The 27171-nt window shown below is 39.2% G+C and overlaps 1 protein-coding gene across 1 annotated transcript in view; it reads right to left on the bottom strand.

Moving 5' to 3' along the window:
- Positions 1-46: 46 nt before the first annotated feature.
- The window catches only part of LOC108674735, a gene marked incomplete at its 5' end in the record, with an annotated part of 63065 nt that continues 35940 nt past the window's right edge, over positions 47-27171 (bottom strand). The window contains 9 exon segments of the mRNA XM_018162702.2: positions 47-3913; positions 4560-4613; positions 6095-6261; positions 8088-8285; positions 9459-9575; positions 10140-10244; positions 10674-10728; positions 14650-14822; positions 15513-15704. Of these exon segments, the coding sequence (XP_018018191.2) occupies positions 3703-3913; positions 4560-4613; positions 6095-6261; positions 8088-8285; positions 9459-9575; positions 10140-10244; positions 10674-10728; positions 14650-14822; positions 15513-15704 (1272 nt within the window). The 3' untranslated portion in view covers positions 47-3702.

Genomic DNA, 27171 nt, shown 5'->3' with positions numbered 1-27171 from the left:
ACGGTTAACGGGTGATGCCGATTTGGGATATTCGAAACACTTTGGCTGTCCACCGAATCGTATATTTGAAGGTCTGTTATTGATGATACAGGAATATATACGAATTATCCTGATGCGTCCAATAAGGATGGTTCATATAGCTTGCGGTAATTGTGTCTGTCTAGGTTGAAGGAGAATGTTCTGAAGGCAATCTAAAGTAACTTGTAAGTGAGGATAATAGTAACAATAAATGTAGTCATTGTATGACAGTATCGCACCTCAGTGTCGTCTCAAAAAGAATAAAACAGTTGAAGTGATTGTCGAACTTAGTTTTTGTAAGTTCAACTCGGCTATAGACATATAGAGGGTTAAAAAATATTCGTATAGAGTACATACAGATGCGCCAGTATGTGATGTATATTGTCTTCATCCTAAACGAGGGAATTGGATAGCGTTTAGAAAGTGGTCATTGATTTACTAAAGGTTTCAATAACATGCCCTGGGGTAACATGCTGGTTGTTATGGGTGCTAGGCTGGTCAGCGTTGCCTTGTGCTTAATTTGGAAGATAGTTTAGAACTTAGACTATCACTGGTAGTGCATTGGGTGGACAAGAAAATCTACTAGAGCCTTCTCGTGAGATTAATCTTCGATCCATCCAACCCAACCGTCTCGTTTATTTCTTAACCAATGAAGAGAATACAATCACATGTAAAGCACAACGCCCCAAATCTATATTCGTCAACCTCATCCTCAAAGAGAATATCATTGTAACGAGGCATCATTGAGCCCTCGCTATAGCAGGATGCTCTCCACTTCCTTACATTGTTGTTGCAACGAAATGCGCTGCAGAGCTCGCATTTATTCACGTTTCGATGAACTGCGGACAAAGTGAAGCGCAGAGTAAACTATTTTTTTTTTAATTGGACGTTTACCCTTTTGTTCCCACTGCGAGCAGCTAGTATGGGAAGTTCGCTCCATACGTTCATATGAGCTAATCAAAGTTACTTTCACAAGTATTTCTCTCCGGTGATCATTAGAACTCGCGGTTAGACTTTCGTACCTACAAGCTAAAACATTCAGTAGCATCAAATATATTTTTCATTACATCTATACATATTGCAGTTTTTAGTATTTTATATATTTTATCAACATTCAAAGATATATGTAATTTAGATAACTAACAAATATAGGTTACTTAGATACCAACAAGCACATTCATTCATCTAGTCTCTAGCTATAGAGTACAATTATGGCCACTAACACCTCGACCTGTAATTGATATTCAGCGGCGCGACAATATCCCGCTACATGTGAGTTGCTCCAAAAACCACCGACAAAACCGCATGCAAATGGTGACTAGTACTTGATTCATCCAGTGTAATAAATTTATGTATGTGAACAAGTTCTGATGAACTCAACTGCACGCGCGTCTTAGAGGTCGAAAAATCCAAGTTCGAAACCGAAAGCTGAGACTTGAGATTACTTACAGCAGAAGAGCCTGCATCATGATGTATAAAATATTCTATTTTGCCTAGAATTATGCTATTCGTATCTATGAATACGCTGAGAAAATCGCATGTGCTCATAACGAGTCGAGTTAATCAATGTTTGATAGAGCAAGAAGTAGAATCACTTATCGCGAGCGGTTGTGTGGGTGGGGCGGAGGGTATGGGTAGTCTCCTCGCGAGGCTGGGTACAAGGAGGTGCCGACCGTCCGGCGCTGGAGCAACACTTCGCGAGGTACTCTAACTCTAGTGTCCGTAAAAGTAAATTAATCCGTGAGTTAGTGGCGAGGTCTTCAACAACCTTGCTGGCGAGTCTTAACTGCGTGGTCCATGAGCGCGTTACAAATATGATAACAGAAAATCTCACGACAGCAGAGAAATCATTTAGCAATAGCTACAAATTAGGTAATACTCAAACATATGCATATGACTGAAGTTTATGCGAACTTACCTCGTAAAAGAAAAGAAGAAAGCATCTGAACGGCATGGTCACTGCGGACGCCATGTCAAAAAACTAAAATCAAAGTTGTGCGTACAGATAATGAGTAGGGTTTCAACGTATTCGAATTTGATTACGGACAAATATGGTGAAGCACCAAGGCGAAAGCAGCGCGGAGAATTGAGCGTGTGACTGAATCTCATAAACCTGTCTCAGTGGTGCGGCCGGTAGGGATATTCTCTTTCTAAGTAATACAGCCAAGACTGCCATGAGAAGACACCGATGCAACACAGTACAGCTGCTAACTAATGATACTTCATCCACTTAAGCTTAGATATACGCGATTATCTGAGTAATATGGAAACATCGTTGATGCCAATTGCCCGTGATTGTTTATGGATAAATTTTTAATGAAATTCCAGGAAATATTTCGAGGTCAACTTCGCTCCTTCTCGTTAAACAGACGGTTCCAATAATTTGAGAAATTTGCTGGTTATCGATGATTGTGACTGCTTTTACAACACTCGCTGTTGTTTTAGTTCCGCTTCATGAAGCATTAGAGAATAAAGGCTGTAGATGAAGCTTTCGCTTAAAATTAAAACTCAATAAAATGAAAGACAGAGCCAGGTTATTTCCTCTCACAGTGAGTGAAACTTCAGAAGGAGAGTGTGAAAATGAACCCTTCTGATCTACCTGCTGATATGACCATATCCATGCGGATCGCACAGCTGATGAATCTTGGCCCAAGCGGCTCATTAAGAGAATACAGTACCTGTTTCGCTGAAATTCAGAAATAATTTTAATCTTTTTGCCAATCTTAAAAGGGGAGAAATTTAACCAGAAATTAAGGAAAAGTTTGAAACTCGATGACTGTGGTGAAGTCATACTCTTTGAGTGATGTATAAAATTATTCAAATGGAAATCTTTTGGTTTATGAATATAAAGGCCGATCGATAAGAAAGTTAACTGTAAAAGTCACTTGATTACGTAACATAGGAAGAGAAGTGCACCTGCTGGCAGGATGTGAAAGTTGTATTGAAAATGACCTATACAAAAGGCAATGGAAATTCACTGCCATCGGTCAGTAAAAAATCACCAGCAGATAAAATATGAATGAATCCTTCGATTGGCTATGAACGGAGGTGCGTGAGAATAAAGACAAAATTTTGAACGTGATCATTAGAAAAAACGATTTTATGATGAAAACGCAAACGAGTTTGCATACACGCCAAATTAATTGTGCATGCATGAAGCATTCGGAGCATGATAGTAGGGAGAGAATTGCGTACAGTAAATGGATTATTTAAGCAGACTTTTAAGTATAGAAAAATACTCGCAGATTACAAATAAAACAAAATTAAATATTGTGCACAGTGTTGGATTGACTTTTGTGCGACTGTAATATTTAATTGGATTTTATAAACCAGCAAATAGTTTTGCGCGGTAATTTTCGAATGTAATGGAATTTCGTAAAAAATGTGCGATTTTTTAGCGGGCAAGCAGTATACAACTGACTTACCAGTTATTAAAATTCAGATTTAATTCTTTCTTGGCTTCCACTGAAATACAATATCAGAACGAAAAAAAATTAAAAAAAGATATTCGAAGCACATATTCTATCATAGTAAATCGAGCCAGATTGTAAAAAAAAACTTTGATAGGCTGCTCTATTGGATAGGCAGCACAGTAAATTCGGCCCTGCTACATACATAACGTAACGAGAAAGTATTCTGTAGTTTGATCAGTGTAACGTGGAAAATAAAATCGTTGCGTTGATTTTACTGTGGCAAAGCTTTCAAGATGGCGTGGACTTCCTCAGCTACAGCCATGAGAACGAACTCGAACTGAAGCTTCGTAGTAACCATGTTGGCTCGCTGGTCACGGATGTGCTCAAGCGTGGCCGCTATGTCGATTTCTTTGGCTCCTTTGGCCATGCGGTTGAGCACCATGTCGATGAGGATGTATGTGCCAGACCGTCCGATTCCGTCACTAAAAAAGTCATTGAGGCGTCACACATTTAGAATATTCATATAATACAGTATTCAATTGTTCTATGGAACAATTTTTCATAACATTATTGTTATAGCAACATGTCGATGAGAATGAATGTTCCAAACCGTCAGATTCAGTCACTGAAAAAGGTATCAAGTCGTCACATATTTTGAATATTAATATAATAAATTATTTAATTTTTCAGTCGGTTATTAGTAAAGAAGTGTAACATTGAACTTGTCAGTACAATAATAAAAGAAGTGTGCGATGGGAAAATATAAGAAAGCGAAAATAAAATGTACATAAGGGTTTTTTTTTCTGTGTCGGTATAACACAAGAACACTGGTTCTGAACTAGTGGACTAGATTATTTTCTCCATTAATCGTTTCGTTGGATGATTGAATACAACGCAGGTGGCCATATATTAGAACAAGAACAATTTGGTAGCTATGAACATATGCTCGCTGGAAAACTCATAGTAATGAATAATTAGATCTAAAATTTATGCATTTCATCATATTAAATATACCGAAAATTATAGCAGATATTCTAATAATTTTTCTTGTTAAACGAGGAATTTTATAATTACATATAACATCTAAAGCACACAAAATTTTATATTTCGCGTGGTTCAAATGCGTACCTGCAGTGTACGATGATGGGGCAGGAGCGACCACGGTACGACTTGTTCACTTTCCTGTAGGGGAGGAAGCCATGGAAAATAATCAATATCAAATATTGCAATTAATTCCGCCTCAATATATGAATGATAGCTCGGATATTATTTAATGACGTAAAACGTGAGAAATTAATTGATCGATGCTGTTTCTAATAAAAATTTGACATTTAATAACAAGTGCACATTCAGACAATGGAGCATAATTTTTTCTTATTATTTTTCATCGTTATTTTTGCAAGTATGCGACAGTATCAAGGCAAAAGTAAAAAAGACATAGACATAGAGAGAGTTATTATATAATAATATAATATTCTCCTGTACGGTTATCTCTGTGCAACAAAACTCCACTTGCGTTCAGGCTGGGAGGTGTAATTTCTTCATTCCCGAAGTCTTGAAGTATTAAAAATATTTACGTGCTTTTAGAATTCTGATTGCTGTTGGTTCAAAATTAGATTTTGACTAGCGATGTCCGTGAGTTGCGAGGAGCCGCTCCAGATGAAAAAGTTTCCAAGATGGTTATTTGGTTATTTCTTTACAGCTGCTTTTTATTATATTTTGCTGCGTGACGACTTTCTAATGACGCTGCGCACGGCTTTCCAAAAAATGAAAAAAATTGAATATATGTGGAAAAGAAAGTCTTCCTGTTTCACTTAATTTATAATTTCAATTTCATTCATGCTAGCAGCTCGTGTCTTGCATAAAATTAAATCCACTTTGCAGTAGAATGTATCAGGGATATTTTAGACTCAATTACGAAAAAACAAGATGGTAAAAGCAGCGCCATCATAAAATTTTCAGAATATTGGATCCATCAACAAAAGACTTTTCCTCCCGTCGCCGTTGGTCGAAGAGTGAACCTTGCTCCTCGAGTCTGCCGAGACTTGATCCGCGACTGCGGGACTGGAACGGATGACTGTACCATCTCTCCGCCATCACTTTTGTGACTATGCAATTAAATATCAATAAAAATTGCAAGAATCACGAAAATGATGGCCGAGAGCGGGACAAACTTGGCTTTGAAGTCGCTGGAAGAACTGATGTCTTTTTGACGGCATTTTTAGCACTTGCATCTCTTCCCACAATGGCATTGCAGTTGACGTTGTAGTGGCAATTAAGTTAGTTGTTCTCATTCCTAATTATTCTTTTGAGCTGAACTGAACAATTCGAGCTTAGCTCTAAATTAGCCAGGTGCGTAAAATTACAAAAAGCTTAACTTGCAATATACAAATTTAACCTTTTCGTAAGAAATTAATAATATTTTTTCTCAAAGTACCTTCAACTGATCTCCTGACAATCAATACTGTTTATTTCAACAAATATAAAAAAAGGAAAAATAATAATACATGTAAGAAAAAATCTTATTTTTCACTCCCAAATCAAGCTATTTCGTTCATTCTGCGAATAATACGCATGCAACTGACGTCGGCCGATCGTTAATACAGAAACCAGACTTTATCTTCCGTTTAATTAATTTTCAGGAGCAAAATACGGATACGCACCGCCGGAACTCGAGCAGCGCTTTGGTTGAGCCGGGGATGGCGGTGTCAGGCCAGGAGAGGAAGTGGAATTGCGTGACGGTGCGGGTCTCTCCGGTGCGAGTGTTCTTCAGGTAGAAGCTCCTGACGAGGTAGTCGTCGCACCAGATGTGTTCCGAGACCAGGTGAACCTGAACAGTTGGGGTGGTATGAATAAATGGTATGAGACTAGGGGCACCTGAACAGTTGGGGTGGTATGAATAAGTGGTATGAGACCAGGGGCACCTGAACAGTTGAGGTGGTATGAATAAGTGGTATGTGACTAGGTGCACCTGAGCAGTTGAGGTGGTATGAACAAGTGGTATGAGACCAGGGGCACCTGAACAATTGAGGTGGTATGAATAAGTGGTATGAGACCAGGGGCACCTGAACAATTGAGGTGGTATGAACAAGTGGTATGAGACCAGGTGCACCTGAACAGTTGGGGTGGTATGAACAAATGGTGCGAGACAAGGTGCACCTGAACAATCAAGGTTGTATAAACAACTGGTACGAGACCAGGGCCTATACTTCCAAAATTCGCTAAGCGAACGTAAGTACTTACGCTCTATTTTCTTGTCTATGATTGGTGGATTTTGCTTGGAAGGTCGTCAATGATTGGCTGATGAACTTACGATCTCTTAACTTTTTTGAAAGTATAGACTCAGGGGCACCTAAACAGTTGAGGTGGTATGAACAACTGGTATGAGACCAGGGGCACCTGAACAGTTGGGGTGGTATGAACAACTGGTATGAGACCAGGGGTACCTGAACAGTTGGGGTGGTATGAACAACTGGTATGAGATCAGGGGCACCTGAACAGTTGAGGTGGTATGAACAACTGGTATGAGACCAGGATTCACCTGAACAGTTGAGGTGGTATGAACAAATGGTATGAGACTAGGTGCACCTGAACAGTTGAGGTGGTATGAACAAATGGTATGAGACCAGGTGCACCTGAACAGTTGAGGTGGTATGAACAACTGGTATGAGACCAGGGGCACCTGAACAGTTGGGGTGGTATGAACAACTGGTATGAGACCAGGGGCACCTGAACAGTTGAGGTGGTATGAACAACTGGTATGAGACCAGGTTCACCTGAACAGTTGAGGTGGTATGAACAAATGGTATGAGACTAGGGGCACCTGAACAATCAAGGTGGTATGAACAAATGGTATGAGACCAGGTGCACCTGAACAATCGAGGTGGTATGAACAAATTGTACGATGGTGTTAACGACATCTGGTGACAACTGGAACTGCGAGAATGACGATAAAATCTGATCTGATACACTAATGTGACATGAGAATCTATAATAGAGAAATATACCTTGAATAAATTAAACATCATATGTCAAGGTAAGCAGAAGAATCGAATCTGACCTTGCATCAGATTTCAATCAGAAAGGAACAAGATTTCATAGGAAATGAATTTGAATTACAAACATGATTAGTCATGATTGATGGTAAAAGGATGAATAACTTCATTGTAACCCTATTGATAATCCAAGCCTATGCCCTACAGGCAAATGATGATGCAACTAATTTGATTAGAAGGTCGATTTCAAAGAATCAACGTTTGATCAACGCTATTTTCCAGGTGGGTTGGACAAATAATCGTTGGTTTGGATAGGTGGTTGGTTTATATGGAATGTCAGGTGGGTAGACACTACCTCGTAGATGTGGTAAAGCTGACTACCCTCCTACACTAACTCGTAGATGTGGTGGAGCTGACTGCACACTACCTCGTAGACGTGGTAGAGCTGACTGCACACTACCTCGTAGATGTGGTAGAGCTGACTGCCCTCCTACACTACCACGTAGATGTGGTAGAGCTGACTGCACACTACCTCGTAGATGTGGTAAAGCTGACTGCACACTACCTCGTAGATGTGGTAGAGCTGACTGCACACTACCTCGTAGATGTGGTAGAGCTGGCTGCACACTACCTCGTAGATGTGGTAGAGCTGATACACTACCTCGTAGATGTGGTAGAGCTGGCTGCCCTCCTGCGGCCAGTAGTGGTGGCAGAGCGTGTGGCCGTTCTCGTTGAGTTTGGTGAGCATGACGATGACGACGCTGCCTTGTTCCCAGACCAGCTGCCAGAAGTCGGCCGTGGTTGTGGCCAGTGGGCCCTGGGTGGCGATGTAGGCAGGGTTGCGCGGGTCGTGGTCCGTCTGTGTCACAATTTTTATTTATTTATTTGTAGAAGAAAAGAGGTTACCCCGATGGCTCGAGGAAAAGCTCCACATTAAATTGAAAAAAATATATATACGATCATACATGCATATTCATACATATACATACACATAATAAATATAAACGGTATCCTACGTGTGCCGAAAAATAGAGGCCTATTAAGATGATATCCTCCGTATAATATGTTGAAAAAATATGTTGCTGGCACACGCGCGAGAGCAAGTGTCCATGAGAACACACAACTCGAGTGAACAGAACATACGGAGTATATGTTCAAAAATATAACTCAGTACTCACTGCAGTGAGTGACAGAGAGCGCATTTTCTCATCGACGAAAACGTGAAGTCACGGACGGACGGACAGACGGACGGACATGACGAGCGCAATTGCGCCTTTTTTTCCATAAATGAGAAAATGCGCTAAAAAGGCAATGAAAATTAGCTGAGATAGGAAAAAGCTACGCTCAACAAAGTTGTATGTTTATAAGAAATTAGAATGGAAATGTAAACTTGTAACAATAATATTATGATCGAATTAATCAAATATCTATTGATATATTTTTTGCACAACCGTGTGTACAGAATATAGTTATAGATTTAACGCAGAGAAAATTCTCCCAAAATTGATCATATCTTATTACGATGACGCTGAACCTGGAATCAGAAACGTTTTCTATAAAGATTGAGACGTTTTCGTAGAATTTTATTTCCTTTATATTTCTCGTGAATTGGCGATTCGCGGAAACGAGTGACATCAATATAGATTATTGATTTTATGGCATACAAATAGTTGGATTGAATCAGAGAGGTTACAGCAGGCACTGAATGTTTAGTAAGTTTCGACAGTAATCGAATAATTAGGTTACGACAGGAAGTGTATGTTCACTTGGTTACGACAGGAAGTGTATGGTGTTCACTAGGTTCCGACAGGAAGTGTATGTGCATTAGGTTCCGACAGGAAGTGTATGTTCACTAGGTTCCGACAGGAAGTGTATGTTCATTAGGTTACGACAGGAAGTGTATGTTCACTAGGTTACAACAGGAAGTGTATGTTCATTAGGTTACGACAGGAAGTGTATGTTCATTAGGTTACGAAAGGAAGTGTATGTCCATTAGGTTACGACACGAATCGTAGAGTAAGTTGCCACTAACGATGGAGGAGGCGTTGATGTAGTCACAGCCCGAGATGTTGGCTTGCTGGTTGAGGTGCACGCGGTTGTGGTCGTAGGGCAGCACGGCGGGGTAGCGGTTCTTCTTTTGATTCGTAGGCTGCAAAACCGAGGGAGATGAGCAAGGTAACCACACTCGTTTCATTAGTGTAAATCAGCGTTCCGTCATAATCAGTAATTTTCAGCCACGAATTCGTGAAAAGGGTTCATTTATATGATTTATAAGTTAGGTATTTTCATACAAGTTTAGTAACATATAAAATGAACTATTTGGTTCGAACTAATAGAGCAGTAATTTATCACAGTAAAAAGACATTATTCGAGCAAAACTCAATGAGCAAAGTTACATCATAAAGTATACGGAGTTTGAAACGAACATTCTATTTACTCTTTCCACCGAGGTGGACAATTAAAAAAATTGCGCGACGGTAGCTTCAATTACTCAATTTTCTAATTTTTTCGAACGTAAATATTTTTGCCTATACAAAAATAGACTTTACTATTATGTGACATTTCTAGTGAAATAACAATTATTGCAGTGCATCAGTTTTCCACGGATTAAACAGTAAAAAATGAGTCCTTTTTTCATGCAGTTATTTCTTTGTTCATAGAAACAGCATTTTCCTTATTTCCTTATTCATAGTGACCAAGAGTTAAAGTTTACCTTCTTGGCGACCATGGTGGCACTGGGTTCGGCTTCGTAAGCGCAGAGAGCAACCCACTCCTGGTCGAGACGAGACTTGTTCTGAAGGTGGTCTTCCATGTAGGACTGTGGGCCACGGCAATGTACACTTAGGAACTCCATAAAAATTTGGGATAACGTAAATAAGGTTATTTATTTCTACGTGATATCAACAATAGTAGATGACAGGGTATTTTAGTAAATTAAATTATCGTTAAAAAAAACAAATTATAAATAACTAATCGCTAAAATGAAAATTGGAAATTATAATATCTAGAAAAATCACCAACAATGCGGTGAGGTTCACTCAACAATAAATAAATAAATAGCTGTGGAAATAAAGTAGATGTTGCATATTAAAAACTCCAATAAAACTGATACTTCGGAGAATAATAAATCGTTTAATATGGAACTAATAACTAAAATGAGGCTTCCAGAATTTTTCTGTTTTAGTTTAACCAAAAAAATCTTCATTAACTGGTAAGAAAAAATACAAAGTTGAACGTTAATCCTCACCAGGACCATGTGACCCGTGGAAATGTCCATGTTTGGAGCCACCGGTTCCTCACTCCTGAGAAAAAAATTGTCTTAAATTTGATGCGCAGAATCTTAAGTAAGGACCATCATAAAATATTTTAGTAGCCTTGAAAATAAAAAAAATAAAGTAATTTTTACTATATTCTTAGTCGCTCAAGCAACATCAGTTAAAAGGTATTATGTAGGCATCCAGCGGGAAGACCTAATTAATACGATAAAGTTGAGCCCGGAGTTTAACAAGCAAATCTTGTTATGGGGACCGGTAAAAAGAAGCAATTCTTGTTATGGTGACACGTAAATAGAAGTAAATATTGTTATGGTAGCCGGTAAGAAGAAGCAAGTCTTGTTATAGTTGTTATAGTAGACCGTAAAAAAGAAGCAAGTCCTGTTATGGTAGACCGTAAGAAGAAGCAAGTCTTGTTATGGTGAGCCGTGAAGAGAAGTAATTATTGTTGTGGTAGCCCGTAAAAAGAAGCAATTCTCGTTATGGTAGCTTGACAAGTCACGAGGCAAATACCTGAGGAAGTAGCGAACAAAACTTCAAAAAAGTGCATGTCAACTGAACGCAGCCCTTCCAAACATTCGTAATTCGACTGAGCGCAACCGTTCTTAGTCTTAGTATTTTTTACAACTATTTTTAGGGAAATATGAACACTAAATCTGAAATTTGAAATAATAAACTTCGGCACTTGCCATTGATAAATTTATAAAAATACACTACAATTTTTGAACACAGTTTAATGTTTTGGCGCGTGATTTCCACAACTTCAAGCAAGACTGTATTTAAACCAAATCCATTTATTGAAACTGATTAACAATGAGCACGCTAAAATTAAGCGTCAATTGAGGTTCAAATCTAATTATCGAGCAGAGTTGTAAATGATTGTCATCTTCACCAGCGACGGTAATATATCTTCTCAGAATTTAAATACAATCTTGCATAAAATTTCCAAAATTTCGCGATAACAGTCAGAATAATTAAATGAATTAGTTATCCAATCAACACCAAAAAGGATTGCTTCTATGTCGTCAAATTGGAGCTCTTGCTCAGCTTTAACTAGAATAGGATACTAGTTGTCGGTCTCCTATCAACTCTCCCTAGTAAAAAAACATCACTCGACTGTAATTGACAGACCGGATTCATTTCATCTTTACCAGCAAGGCTTCGCTTTATTTAAGCGAGTAAACAAGAGCGCTGTAAAAGTAGCACGGGGAAACTCTTCTAATCTTAAATGAAATACAGATTTTATTGCCTTAGAATAATATATCAAACAAAGAGGTTGCAAAACAGATTGTTTCACTCGTGAAATATTGGAATATTTCCTGGCGTAATTAATTTACAATTTGAAATTAAAATGTAGAATAAATATTCACTTTTTGCCTTTGTCAATGGATGCAGGAAAAAGTATATTAAATCTTTGATCTTTCGACTAAAGGAATAAAAAAATTATCTAGCACAATCATGTGTTAGTGAAACTAACTTTGGAAGAAAAACATACATGACCATCAACCGAAATGGGAAGCAAACTGAACAATTCAACTCATATCATCGCAGTCAACGCCATGATGATTGGATTTAAAAGCCTTGAAGTTGATTATACCGTTGAACTCAGTTATATTGCAGTGCTGAAAATTTACAACAAAAAAATTATCAGACTGTTTACCCGCATACATCCTTAAGCTTCTAAGGGTAAAAATGAAGTGTGAGTGACAATATACAGAAAGGAACGAAAAATATTCAAAACATGGATGATATACACAATGTGTGAACAATCTCTTCCAACTTTCCTCGTTTGTTTATACCGCGTGTTTATTATGGGACAGAAATGTGTGTGAATTTCTGAAGGGTAAAAATAAATTACTGCAACTTTTAAAATAATACAAGAAAATCAAGCCTCCTCTCCTATAAATGACCGCGTGGCATTAATATGCATTGCTTTTCTCTTTATCAGAGATGTTCTCATGGTCTGATCAAAATAATTCTATTCCCAGCAATGTTTTCATGGTCTAGAACAACTTCTACTACTTCCTGAGATGTTCTCATGGTCTAAAACAACTTCTACTACTTCCTGACATGTTCTCATGGTCTAAAACAACTTCTACTACTTCCTGAGATGTTCTCATGGTGTAATCCTATTTTTCTCATGCCAAGAGATTTTCTTTATATTTAATTCCTTTTCTTTTATTCCCCAAGTGGAAGACGTTGAAGAGGTTCCGCGCTCTAAACCTCACTTGTTCATCATAATCGATGATGAGGCGGATATTTCACGAGTAGTCCTAATCCATGACTCAAGATCTCATTTTAATAGCTCAATTAAGGAAATTTATAAAGTAAACAGTTTGCTGACATGTGTGAGATTAAAGAGGCAAAACATATATAAAAATTTGAATGCAGAAAAAAGTGATGCACAAATGTGAGGCAAAAATATTTTGCTCAGTGAACAGGGTAAAATTTTTTGGAATTTCTTTAACTTTCTCAAAAATTAATAAACCAAGATAGCCTGTAATTTCCGCAGGCTTACATAAAACTTTTTGTTAAGTTTACCTAACTCGTCTAAAATACTTGTGAGCGTCCATAAAACACTCTCCTTCAACGGCAGCTTTATATTTCAGAAGCTCAGCACAGTTCCTTATTAATGTTGCTAAATAATTACGCACGGCCTCACCATGGGATCATCCAAGAATCGGTGACGCGGATGTCGTCTGGGGGCAGGATTTTTTTCACGCGACTCTTCATCATGAAATCTATAAAGTTTCCTATGCTTGCAAAATTATAAAGTTTCCTATGCGCAACTATGAAGTTTCCTATGCTTGTAAAATTATGAAGTTTCCTATGCGCAATTATGAACTTTCCTATGCGCAACTACGAAGTTTCCAAAGCGCAATTTTCAATGTAATTAATTAGAATAATACCTAATTCTTGCACATAGCACATACAGCAAATAGTTCCATGTTACTGCAAATAATTAACTAAAACACTCCAATAAAGCCATTTAAAGTGTATAGAATGATTAATCTGTTTGTATATTTCAAGTACGAGTTTAAAAAGTTAATCTAGTTTCAATATTCCAATATTTATTACATATCAACGATACTCGCAAAAAATAATAAATTTCAGAAAGTTCTAGACGTCTTATACACAGGTGACTTGTAGCGAGGGACCGCCCACATGAGCTCTAACATTGAATGCACGTTTAAACAAACGTTGTTAAATTCAATTAACGTTTAATGAACGTTGATTCAACGTTATTTAACAACACCACAAGAACAACACCAGACAACTGCGAGAGCGCAGCAGTGACTGCAACAAGTGAGCAGGTGTACATGCGTACGCACCCAATCAGTCGTTGTGCTCGACAGATGTGCATACCACTTGTGATCACAATAACAGATGCTGAACGTAATAGTGAGCTTTCAATACAGTCTCTGCTCAGGAAAACGTGTGGAGCCTTAGATTTGTTAAGCCTATGATATTACTAGAATACTTCATTTATATAGAAGAATTACGGCGAAATAATGTAGAAATAAAAACATATGGTCAAAAATACGTAAAACACGCAGTTGTGTGTCAAAAAATTATAATGATGTAGTCGAAACTGAATTTGATTTTGGTCTGAATTCTCTGAGTTCGCCCTGTGATGAAATTTTTCTCGCTCGTGATTTAAAATTCGTATGTTGTTAAACAACTAATTCCGAGAGCACGTACAAAATTATTTGTGATTATCAACACATAATCTGAAGAGAGTTTGTGATGTTGGTGAGTTTCTCATCAAGACGAAGTAGAGCCGGCAGAGCATATTCAAAATAATCTATGATTATATACACGAAATCTGAAACGAATGTGATGTTAGTCAGTTTCTCACCAAGACGAAGTCGAGCCGGCAGAGCATATTCATAATAATCTATGATTATATACACGTAATCTGAAAAGAGTTTGTGATGATCAGTTTCTCACCAAGACGAAGTCGAGGACCGCGACCCGGGGGAGTTGCCGCCGTTGTCGGACTCCTTGGAGAGGCTGGCGATCCTGGGCTTGGCGGTACCATGCGTGCCAGGCAGGTTGCCTGCACCATCCTTCTCACCGTGCACAGACTTGTTCTTGGCTGCCATGCGGGCACGGCACAAGTCCTGCCCGCCAGCAACAAAATTAATATATAATATTGAAATTTAACGGCTAAATTTAACGGTGCTGCCGCCAGCAACACAATTAAGATGCAAGATTCTAATTTAACGGATAAATTTAACGGTGCTGCTCGCCATCAATAAAATTAAGATGCAAGATTCGAATTTAACGGATAAATTTAACGGTCATGCCTGCCATCAAAAATATTGTGATATAATTTTGAAATTTTAACGGCACTAAAATGAATCAAGATACAATTTAAATATACTTAACGTCAGGTGTGGTTGACCATGTGCAAATTTGGAACACGACACACTTTTCTCAGTCACTATAATAATGATCGTAAATAGCAATTTGTCTTAAAAGATAACTGTATTGCACTCAGAAAACCTATAGGTCGTATAAATAGTGACCCACGTTTTTGCAACGTAATCACCACTCGCCTGCTAGTCACCACTCGCCTGCTAGTCACCACTCGCCTGCTAGTCACCACTCGCCTGCTAGTCATCACTCGCCTGGTAGTCACCACTCGCCTGCTAGTCACCACCCGCCTGGTAGTCACCACTCGCCTGCTAGTCACCACTCGCCTGCTAGTCACCACTCGCCTGGTAGTCACCACTCGCCTGGTAGTCTTTACTAGCCTCGGAGTCACCACTCGCCTGCTAGTCACCACTCGCCTGCTAGTCACCACTCGCCTGGTAGTCTTTACTAGCCTCCGAGTCGCGGTTGAGGCCCCGGAGCTTGAGTCGCTGGGCGGCGTGGCGGCGCAGCAGCAGGAGGCCAGCGGCGGCCACCACCGCCGCCGCCATCACGCCGCTCACCACCGCCGCCCCCACCATCAGACGCCGCTCTGAGCCACCACCTTCGACCACCGACCAGCCTTCTCCCTGAGCATGGATTATCACATTGGGTTAATTGAGTGCACGAAAAAAATGGACAAGATGAAAATGTAAACAATATAGCAATTCACCAAGGATAAATAAATATTTTTCATCCTCCTGAAGTTTGTTGGTGTTAAAAGCGTGAAAGACAGCGGCTAGGAGATATTATTCAGCATCAATTATTCACTGGAATCCAGCACCAAGAAATAGTTAAGTTACGTTCCACCCTTCCACGATAACGAGCGTCAGCCACACAGACTTTATCACTAGCGGCGCTAATTGCAAAACGAATATAAAATGGTTAGCTTAGTGAAAGTTGCAATACAATCCTGATTCATCGCAAAGTAATGGCGCTGAGCTCTGGGAAAGGCTTGCGGAGATTCAAAGTTTAATTTGACGCTCGTGATTCCGCAGGCAAACTCTTGATGTCGGAGTGAGCCGAGCAAAGTCCTGAGTAATAAGCGGCAACAGTTGCTTGCAGCTCCGTTCACCTCATATGCAGATGACCGCATTTAATCTCCCTTAATTAATGGCTTTGCATTGGGCTTTTATATCGACAGGTAAGAGGATATAAATGCATCAATCAGTGAACGTAAGCTCCAGATATCCACAGATAGGTTTTATAAACTATAATTATTGCGGCTTCTCTGCGGTGGAGCTTTCCAGTTCATCATCTGCACGACATCAGCTGTGAAAAGTTCGCATTTTGTGTTGGCAAGCGCGCGAGGGGACATATCGGCAACTGGGAAGGAATTATGTACACCAAAATTGCATACGATCGCCATATAAAATGCAATGTCCGTCCAGCTGTTGGCAGTCAGTGAGCAATTGACGATAATTTCGAATTTTTATTTAATTTATTATTAGGCAGAAATGATGTGTCTCGTCACTGCATGTAATCCCTTAGCGCAGAAAAGAGTGACAGCTTTAAGACTAAAATTCAATATTTAGCTGTCAAGCTAGAATAGAAAAAATGTCAACTTACTGATCGGAATATATAATATTAAAATTAGAAGCTATTTTTTCATCCGTTTCACATACATTGAAAAGAATAAGTTCAGGGGTCTAGAATATATAGTGTAAACTTTTCTAAAGTTATAAAATATAAAGATTTAGAAAAGTAATAAAGTATATTATCGAAATATCTACATTTCCGACGCAAACCTTGCGAACTGAAATTTATTCCGAGTATATAAATGTAGCTTTTTCCCGAACAACACGGGTAATATCCTAGCCAGACAAATGACCACGCCATTTGTTTTGTGATGGTCAGGCTTGGGGAGGCACCGCCATCAGCGTCCTACGTCAGTCATGCGTCGCGTGAGCCTTCATCTCTTAGCGACGCTGCGTCACCAGACCGCATCACGACGAGGGTGATGCAGGGGGTGATGCAGGGGTGATGCAGGGGGTGATGCAGGGGGTGATGCAGGGGGTGATGCAGGGGGTGGGGGATTAGGGGGATTGAGTGTAGAGGAGGATTTGGTAGATGGGGTGTGGTATAGAACATTGGAGTTGGGGTGCAGTTGAAGATTTATTGAAGGTTTAAAAATGCGAAGAACGAAACAGAAAGAAAATGTATTGAAAAAATGTCGACGGGTGTGTTGAAGAAAATTCGTGAAAAAATCTAAATGACTTTTATATTAATGGGAATTTTTAAATGCAGATAAAAGTAAGTAATAAAAGAATTAAATATTAAATTGACTTTCCATAGCATATATCTCAAAAATATTCATTGCTTGTCATCAGTCTATGTATAGAATGTGTATACATGTTTATACGTTTTATATAAGTAGTTTTGGTTTTCAATCACAGTAATATCCCCAGGCTCATTATTTCGTAGCAAATAAGTATGGAATTGAAATAACAAAACACTGTTGTCATCAATAAAAAACTAATTTTCAAGTCAATAGTTTCTTTAACCACCGGCTCCTAATTATCAATGACGCCAAATAAAAATATGCAAAAATATAATTTCTCCAATTTTGGACGGCTTTAAAAATCATCAAGAATCTCTAAATGAATTAGAATTCACGAGTAGTGAACATATTTCGAGGGATCACAGCTGCCGCAAGTTCGTATCACGGCATGACACACATCATACACCAGGCCAGCCTGCATCAGTGAACTCCGCATCACGGCATCACACACATCATACACCAGGCCAGCCTGCATCAGTGAACTCCGCATCACGGCATGACACACATTATACACCAGGCCAGCCTGCATCAGTGAACTCCGCATCACGGCATCACACACATCATACACCATACACCATACCAGCCTGCATCAGTGAACTCCGCATCACGGCATGACACACATCATACACCATACACCATACCAGCCTGCATCAGTGAACTCCGTATCATGGCATGACACACGTGATACCAGCCTTCATCACAGCCTTGATCTTCTGCCAGAATATTCTCAACTGTTGAGTTTTAGGAAATCTTTTCTTCAAGGAAGTCGATCCGTGAGAAAATGAAAGAGTGAACGGAAAGATTGGTGAGTGAGAACGAAGAAGCTTTTGCTTTGCTGAGAGCTCCTGCAGATTTTTGCTCGCTCATCACGGAAAAAATGAGAAGGAATCTTGCTCACTGCTGGAGGGACTAAGTCTTCCCACCATAGCTTCTGCTGTAGGGACCGGAGCTGCAAAAAATGGATGCAAGGTGCACATTTTGGTGCTTTTTTTGACGCTATTTCTAAAGGCTGACTTTTAAATCGGATACTAGTGATTTACAGAGGAATATGAAGTCTTTTATGAATACAAGGAATTACTCAGACGCGATATCAACAAGTTTAGTGTCTGATTATGCATATAATCATCATTAAGCAGTGGTTCACAATAGTACGAGGCTCGTCCCATTATACTGGAGTGCTGAGACATGGCAAGTGACAAAGGCGTAAGGAACGGAAGATATTTTCTTAAGACAAGCACGTCTTGCGATTCATTTTTAATTTTTTAGAGCTAATTGCCGAAATGCGGAACAAGACAACAAACTGTCAATTGTAAAGAAAAAAAATCTTGTGACTGCTTAGGGTCCAGTATGCCGGATACATGAACGAGTGAGAAGTCTTTATGCTTCTGTTCGTTGCATAATATCCAATAAGGTTACTTTGATGCTTGTCCAAGAATTAAATTACTAGCAATTATTGATGCCAGTCTGGCAATTTTTGTAATTACGCAATTATCACAATCTTTGTTGGATCCACTAAATCAAAATTTACGCTATATATATTCGAGCGCGACGTTCACTTAAGGAGCCAAGTGTTCTGGTTCAATTCAGTGATAAATGTAAGTGCATTTTTTCAGATAGATATTTTAGATGGAGTGTAATTGTCAGTCTGCTGTAGTTTAATTTGTTTTTGAACGTGCCACATAATTTTTATTTTTACTATTTGATGCCGTGCCCTCACGTCTCATGTTATTTGATGTCGTGGATGCGATTCACTAACGTATCTTGTGTAGCAACAACAACAACAACACGATATTTAATTCGACCAGATTAGGGTTGTGCGGGCTAAGGACAAGTGAGGCCGGAAAATACACTTCTGATTAAAATTGGCAATGACCTAAATTAGAATAATAAAAAAGGTTCGGGGAACATTTCCTTAGAGCGATAAGCAAATTAACATGACTACTGAAACATGAAGCAATAGATGTTCAAGCCACTGCCGTCCAAAGCTAATATGTAATATATATACCAATTTTTAATGTTTTCGTACTGGATTAATGTTCCGTCTTTTGATATTGTTTCTAGCCAGAGGCACATTTTAAATCAGTAAGTGTTCAGTGTTAAAAAATAGTCATGGTCTGGCAGTTCACTCAGAAATTTCAAGCTGCCGAGGAGAATTAACCTTACCCACCCCACGCGATTGGTAGTGCCGTGCTGCCTAAGTTTTACTTTAGACCATCGTTCAATTTTGAGGTTCAACTTCCAGTTGCACTTCCTTTAACGTGATTTACAGATCAGTGAGGCCATACTTTAAAAACTCGCTAAGTGAACATAAGTACTTACGCTCCATTTTCTTGTCTATGACTGAAGGATTTTGCTTGAAAGGCCGTCAATGATTGGCAGATAAACTTACGATCTCTTAACTTTTTTTGAAAGTATAGGCCCAGATTTACTTTCGTTTTCACCTTCATCAAGTTGCTATGATTCACAAAAGCCGCCGAGGTCAGTGGCCCCACAGTATTTAATATAATCCTGACTGTGTGGCTCCATTGTTGAGGATTTGAAAGGCGAGTGGGGTTGCAACAGGCGATATTGTGGCACGTCTTTGAAGGTTGCTCTTGATATGATTGGTGACACTAAACCTAGCCAGGTAGCCTGCAAACTTGTGTCAAAATATTTTCCGCGCTACAGGGCTCGTGTTCAGTTCAAAGTTTAATGAAATGAATGCGCGTAAACTGGTTAAAAACATCGATGCTTGCTTCTGAAAATGTTTGGACCGAGCAAACTTTTGGAAGAAAAATATCGATTTGGTGAGTGTTGGAATGATTCATGTGTTGATGTTAATTGAGCATTACGGAAATTACGTAATCGTAAGAAAGCACACTTTTCTCACCCCATGCTACCAGCGGTGCAACATCAAAATGTTTTCTGTCAACGGCCTCAATGAATTAAATTTGATGCAATCAAAGCTTTTTTAATAGTTGGATTAATTTTGAAGAAAATCTGATTGGTTTCAAATCTTGGAACTAGGTATAACCTCGAGCAAAATAAGAATTTCCTAAGCTGAGGGCCGAAAATACTGCCAAAATTCTTATGCCTTGGCCTTGATAAACTATAAAAATTCCTGAACTGAATGCTCTAACAAACAGACAAAATTCTTACGCTTAATGCTGCATTACAAACACAAAATTCTTAATGGGAAGACTCTGATGAACTGACAAATGTCTTCAGCTAAAGACTTTAACAAATGAAAATTTTCCTAAGCTACAGGTCATAACAAACTAGCTGACGGAATTCCTGAATCAAAATCATATGTGATCGACGAGTCATGAACCCATCCCATTTTTACTAGCACACGTGATCAGGCACACTGAAAAATATGAAACCCGTTAACAACAATTTTGTTCGTAAAAACAGACTGCCTTTGCTCGCCAATTCCCTGGCTGAAGTCAGCCTTTGATGCTCCACGAGAGGGCAGTTGTGAGAGGGGTGCTCCAGGGCTCGTTTCTCGTATGATGGCAACCGGGCTATGTTTTCTGCTCGATATATCGAGTGCTGTGGTCTATTGCAATGGATGGCTATACTCAAAGGTATAGGGTCATGTGTGTGTGTACCACACAGATCTACCGTAAGCCATTTGTCAAATTGCAGAAGGCTCGAAAGCCACGATCTATTCCGCAGCTGTCAACTAACTGGCACGATACGCGAAATTCAAATCCCAAAAGTCGCCTTTTACAAATATTTATCTTCGGGAATTGCATTTTTCAAAATTCACTGGTCAACATGGGAAATGATCTCATGTTTCGACTTAATTGGAGATGGAACTCCTGTTCGGCGTCAAATTGAGCGTTTGGACTGAAGTCCAACTCGGCGAAGAGAAAAATCCGTAGTCGCTTTATTCATCAGAGTCTTTCGAGGGCCGAAATATTATTCAAAGATAATATCCTTGTCACTGAATCGAGGGATACCTTGGGCATCCATGGTAGGTCATTCAATTTCTAAAAAGTCTTGTGTCGAAATTTCAAAAAAAAGTAAAAGAAATTCTTACTGTAAAATAAAACAAGGAACAAATGCAATGATTCTTGCAATGCTTGTGCTAAAATTCCTTATTAATTGCCAAAGCAGCACTCAATTATACAGTCACTCAGTTTTTCTCTAACTGCAAGGAAGAGAAATGAACTCACTGACGTCTGACTTCGCGGCTAAAATCTTCTATTAAATATGCTGTTGTTTCAAGCTGAAAGTTCAAGCTTTGCTTGCCAGAGATCTGTCGGGTTGGCATACCTCCCCACTGTTTTCTTCGACTGCTGTACTCGTTAGCGAAATTTCTTTTTCCCCATGCTCCACCCTATATAGTCCCGCATCCCCTTTCGCGACCCTAGTCCCTCGTCCTCTTCCCCATGCTCCACCCTAGTCCCTCATCCCCATGCTCCACCCTAGTCCCTCATCCCCATGCTCCACCCTAGTCCCTCATCCCCATGCTCCACCCTAGTCCCTCATCCCCATGCTCTACCCTAGTCCCTTTTCCCCATGCTCTACCCTAGTCCCTCATCCCCGTGCTCCACTCTAGTCCCTCATCCACATGCTCCACAATGGTCCCTCATCCCCATGCTCCACCCTAGTCCCTCATCCCCATGCTCCACCCTAGTCCCTCATCCCCATGCTCAACCCTCATCCCTCTTTCCCATGCTCCACCCTCATCCCTCATCCCCATGCTCCACCCTCATCCCTCTTTCCCATGCTCCACCCTAGTCCCTCTTCCCCATGCTCCACCCTCATCCCTCTTCCACATGCTCCACCCTAGTCTACTTCTCCATGGACATCAAAGTTGACACGGGAGGCCTTCCCCTTCCCAGTCCTCCCCTCTCGCCCGAGGGAGCAAGGGAACGAGGAACGTGCAACTACAGTAATTACCTTTGTTTTTTTGCGATTTTCACTCACAAAAAATGTTTAAATCAACACGGCGCGATGTTTCATGCCAGACAATCTAAATGAGCTCCAGGCTCGGTTGTGCTTCACAATACGAATTAACGCATTGTTTACATATGCAAGTAACATATACGCGAGTAAAGTAGGCATCTAATCACTTATAGGGATTAATTGAGAACTGTTGACATTATGTTTCTTACTCTTCAAGTACATGAACGTATAAGTCAAAGGAAGGAACAAAAAATCTCATTAAGAACTAACAATATTCATACAAGTATTAACTATTATTAACAAACAACATTCAGACAAGTAAATGCTCTATGTCATGAAAGCTCGTTTCTCGCGATCATAATCTGTTCAAAACGCTAAGTTCATCACATGAATAATTTCTCCATATTGCTATGTTTTTATACAATTAAGAAATTTTTCAAGTCGGCTTTCAATACTTCATCCAGTTCATAAACCCGGCAAGAACACAGATTTACATTAAGAAAGTTCTCGTTTATCCTACAAGGAACACGAAAGTTGGGGTTAGATTCGATTAAGCGACTTAAGAGGGTTTGAACCCGCTACTGATTGGTTTTGAACCCTACCGATTTAAGGGTTTGAGCCCGCTACTATTTCCGAAAATCCGGGCAGAAATCGGCAATGGGGCAGGGATATTAAGAATCGGCGACATGATAACATGATCTAGCCGATACTATTTACAAAATATATAGTCCATCAAAGAAACAGTTATAGGCTTGCAAGCTCTACACGTGTCTCTTTAATATCAACATTCCAGGAAAATTTAGGACACCATAATGAATCATATAGTTGTGTGGCTAGGTACGTCTCTGATGTCTCAAGACATCGGATCAGAACCAAGCACCCAACTCCTTCATTCTGAAGATCCCTGTACGAGGTCACACCTATCAGGAGCTTGAGAAAAATATGCTCACGGCTCGGGATAATAAAGGTCTCGGAGGAGATCTTCTGCAGAAGGTAAGGTCCTTCTGGATCATGATTTATTTTATTTTGCATTCTATCGACTCGGGTGAGAAAGTAAATACAATTCTAATTCTACATATGCGTTAAATTTTTGTATGATCATTAAGCGTGGTATTATGAATAGGTTTCTTTCAGCAAATGTTCAAAACGAAGTTGCAGCGGGATGTTTACATTAAAAGAAGCGTGCTCATCCAAAACGATTCCTTGCCTACTAATGTTACTTCAGCTGTAAAATTTTTTGGCCAACAGACTGATTACGAGGTAGTTTCTCTTCTGAACTTATACATGTCAGACTCATCGACCCCAAGGGTCAATGGGTTCGAACAACTTGAACAGTTCAGAAAGAGTGTCTACAAATAATTAAACTCGTAACATATCGTAACTGAATAAGCTTTCTTAAAACCTCCAATGATAGAACTTTTCAGTACATTTTTGTTTGTGACTTAATGGATAATGAGATACCTGGCTTCTCAACTAACGGTATAGGCAATTTGTGCCACCGGCATGCCGAGCATGAAGCCAATATAGCACCTCAGCCGAGCGTTGTTCAGTCGCTTACTCTCTTATTAACGTTTTTAATAAGAACAACTCAGCTGAAAACAACACTCCACTGTCAGCCTTTCTTTGACCGTCTGAAAACTTCCAGTTATTTCCAGGTTGAGCGAAAGTTTTTATCAACCGCAGTCTGGTTTTCTGGTCTCACCTGTAATGCACGATAAACATTCTTTCGCAGGTAAATGTGAAGATAAAAATATTAGTTTCAAGAATACGAAAATGTTACTTGATCATAGAAGTAGATTCGTTTCGAAATGCATAATATCCCTAGAAATCACTGTGTCTATGAAGTATTTATACTTCAATTACATCCTACATTTTTCGTCATTCATTAATATGTTACGTGTCCTTGAAATTTTGTTGTACCAGACGATAACTCTTCGAATAAAAGATGAAAAAATTAATTACTTCGATCGCAATACAAGTATACTCACAAAACAGTGGAGCGCGAACAGCTTAAGGAATTTCTAAATTAAAGATGATAGACGAGCAACTATATATCAGCGCAGTGACGGGACTGAATTCTTGCCGACGTCACCGAGACTCGTGCAAAATTAATCTGAATAAAAGTCAACTAGAGGAAAAAAATCCCAGAGGAAAAAAATGCCAACGTAACCAACATGAACCAGAGAAAAAATCAAACCCGATGACCTCACCGAGTTTGTATAAACGAAGGAAACCTGAATAGCTTGCAAAAAATCGCATCGCAGCGCGCATGGTGTATAGCGGACTCGACTGAAATACTATCGTATCGCTTCACATTTGTAGAGTGTGGTCGTTTTGAGGACTCCTATCAAGAATATAAAATATATCCGAGCTTATCGGAAAATCTTCCCAGCAGAGATTGCTATTGACAACCGTTCCTACCATTCGAAAAGAAGTGCGGAACGAACAAATTGGCGGAAAAATATCTATAACTACGGATTCATAACCTTTAAAATGTTTTCCGGATCTTTTTCATACTAGATTGACTATTGTGTATAATTTTACTTATAATTATTTTATACATTCACTTCCAACCGCCAGAAAAAAATGACAAATATATTTAACATACCATGAAAGTACTAGTAAAGTCCTGAAAAAGAATGAATATATGGCAAACTGAATAGTAGTTTATGAACTGAATGATGGAATTGCTTAGAATACTTCTGTATGTCGAATAAATAATTGATCAACAACACGACCCAGGAATATTGGAACCCCTGCCGCGTAACTCGCACGAAACAGCCAAAGGAAAGTTCTTAAAAAGAACTTGAAGTGAATGCTTTAAAGAAGTATTCTAATATTTACGACAATACTAGTTTTGCTACAAACTTGAAAACAAAAATCTTTGCGGTCAAATAAAAAAAACACCAACACATCACTTGTGTACGTCTTTCTGGTTTCACTTCAGCAAGATTGACGGAAAAATCGTAACTTTAGTCGCAAGTGAGGAACTCGTGGCAATTGTTTCCGATACGACATTTTTGCGCACCTGCGTCTCTTGAGAATTACTTTTGCATTAGACTGAAGATCGCCCCGTAAAAGTTGGTTGTTTCTTCGAGCAGGTTTTCCACTCGCCCGACTAATTAGACGACAATATTAAAGAAAAAATATCGAGACGATAATGATCGGGTGGAAGTTAACAGGCCTTGAATTATAGCGACGACGTCGAGAAAATTATGTGAACACGTTCAGTGATGCGGGCAACGGAGTGGGGGGTGATGTAAGCCTATCTCTAAAGAAATGTACATACCGAAATTAATATTTTAATTTATGAATTGGCATGTGATTTAACTCTTACATTGTCTTTTTTAATGGGAAGAGAAAACATCAAAGTTGCGTAGGGTCTAACACTGATGTGACGAAATCGAAACTTGGGGAATCAGTTTCCACAAACAATAAAAATTAAAGTTTTAAAAATTCAAATGGACAAAAGGGAAATGGCAGAGACTAAATAATTAATTCGATGATGAAGTCTGAAATTTGTACTGAACCCAACATGTAGTTCACATTATAGCTAATTAATATGAATATTCGAATATATGAATATATTAATTATTAAGAAATGGAACTAGTAACATGGGATGTTACTGCGGCATGTTAAAAAGCTGTACTTTAAAAGGATGGAATCCAACTCAGAACATCGGATGTTGCTTATGTTTCAAGTCCTCACTCAAAAATGATGGAATCCAACTCAGAACATCGGATGTTGTTGCCCTTTGTTTCAAGTCTGCACTCTAGAAGGCCGCTTTCCAAACTTTTCAGGAGACAAATTCGACTCGGTTGAAAAACGAAATCCTCAGGCTTTGATCGATGAAGCCCAGGCCATTAGAATTCCCAGAGGGATACACACCGACCAAAGCTTGAAACCTGGCACATCGGCCGTAGAATTTTCTAGTTCCTTGAATTTTCCACGCTTCAGAAGTGTCATTGGTTAACTGCATTTGCTAGGGAGTGACCGCCAGTGAAGAGATTGCCCCAATTTAAGTGAAGTGAAAGTGGAAGCTTCATCTGAAAGTCAGATATGAAGGGAGCTTTCCCGGAAAATATGTTTATGCAAATTGTAGGCATCAGCGTCGGCTGCGAATCCCTGTCCCAGTGTGCGATGGTAAAAACGCCCGTATTGCATAGGGACTTCACCAGTACAGAGAACGCTTAGAGTCGTTCTTGATTATGAGGTATACAAGTCTTGAACTTCAAGGCTTTTAAGACTCAATCTCAATATTAATAAACTTAGTAATGAATACGAACAATAAACCTTAACAATAAATTTCAAAGGTAAGCTTAAAATTACTTAACTTAAAATTCAAAGATGGAAAATTTATTTTGAAGAACTTGTACCCTTCCTCGGACGAAATTCCTTGTCTTCACAAGATGGATCTTGAAGCATTTGTCAGTTCACAGATTGGGAACACCAGCCTATTATTGGAAATGAAAAAATATCCTGTCCCAACATATATGCTACAATATTCATGTTTACTCTATTCTTTGCTCGTGTTGTGCTCAATTCATAAATACCTACTGGAAACTAAAGTGTAATTCGGCCGTTTTGAGAGTACATGTAAAGCATGAAGTGCAATAAGTCACATTTACCAATAGCCCATGATAACGGAAATTTACCTCGATCAATAATTTTGTCCCAGAGAGTTGTATTTATATCCCTGTATTGTATCAAGGACGCAAATTATATAATTAATTTGTTTCCTTAATAGACTGACTAGTTCACTGGAACTGAATAACACAGCGTCATCAGGGACGGGGAAAGCATCAGTAATTATCCAAGACAGTGAAGTGAAATATTAATCGTTAGAGCATTGATTCTTGCAGGACCTAGAGAAGTCACC

Source organism: Hyalella azteca, unplaced genomic scaffold (genome assembly GCF_000764305.2).
Source record: "Hyalella azteca isolate HAZT.00-mixed unplaced genomic scaffold, Hazt_2.0.2 contig8914, whole genome shotgun sequence".
NCBI lineage: Eukaryota > Metazoa > Arthropoda > Malacostraca > Amphipoda > Hyalellidae > Hyalella > Hyalella azteca.
Note: the sequence above shows the minus strand (reverse complement) of the source record. Positions and strands in the feature narration are given on the sequence as shown.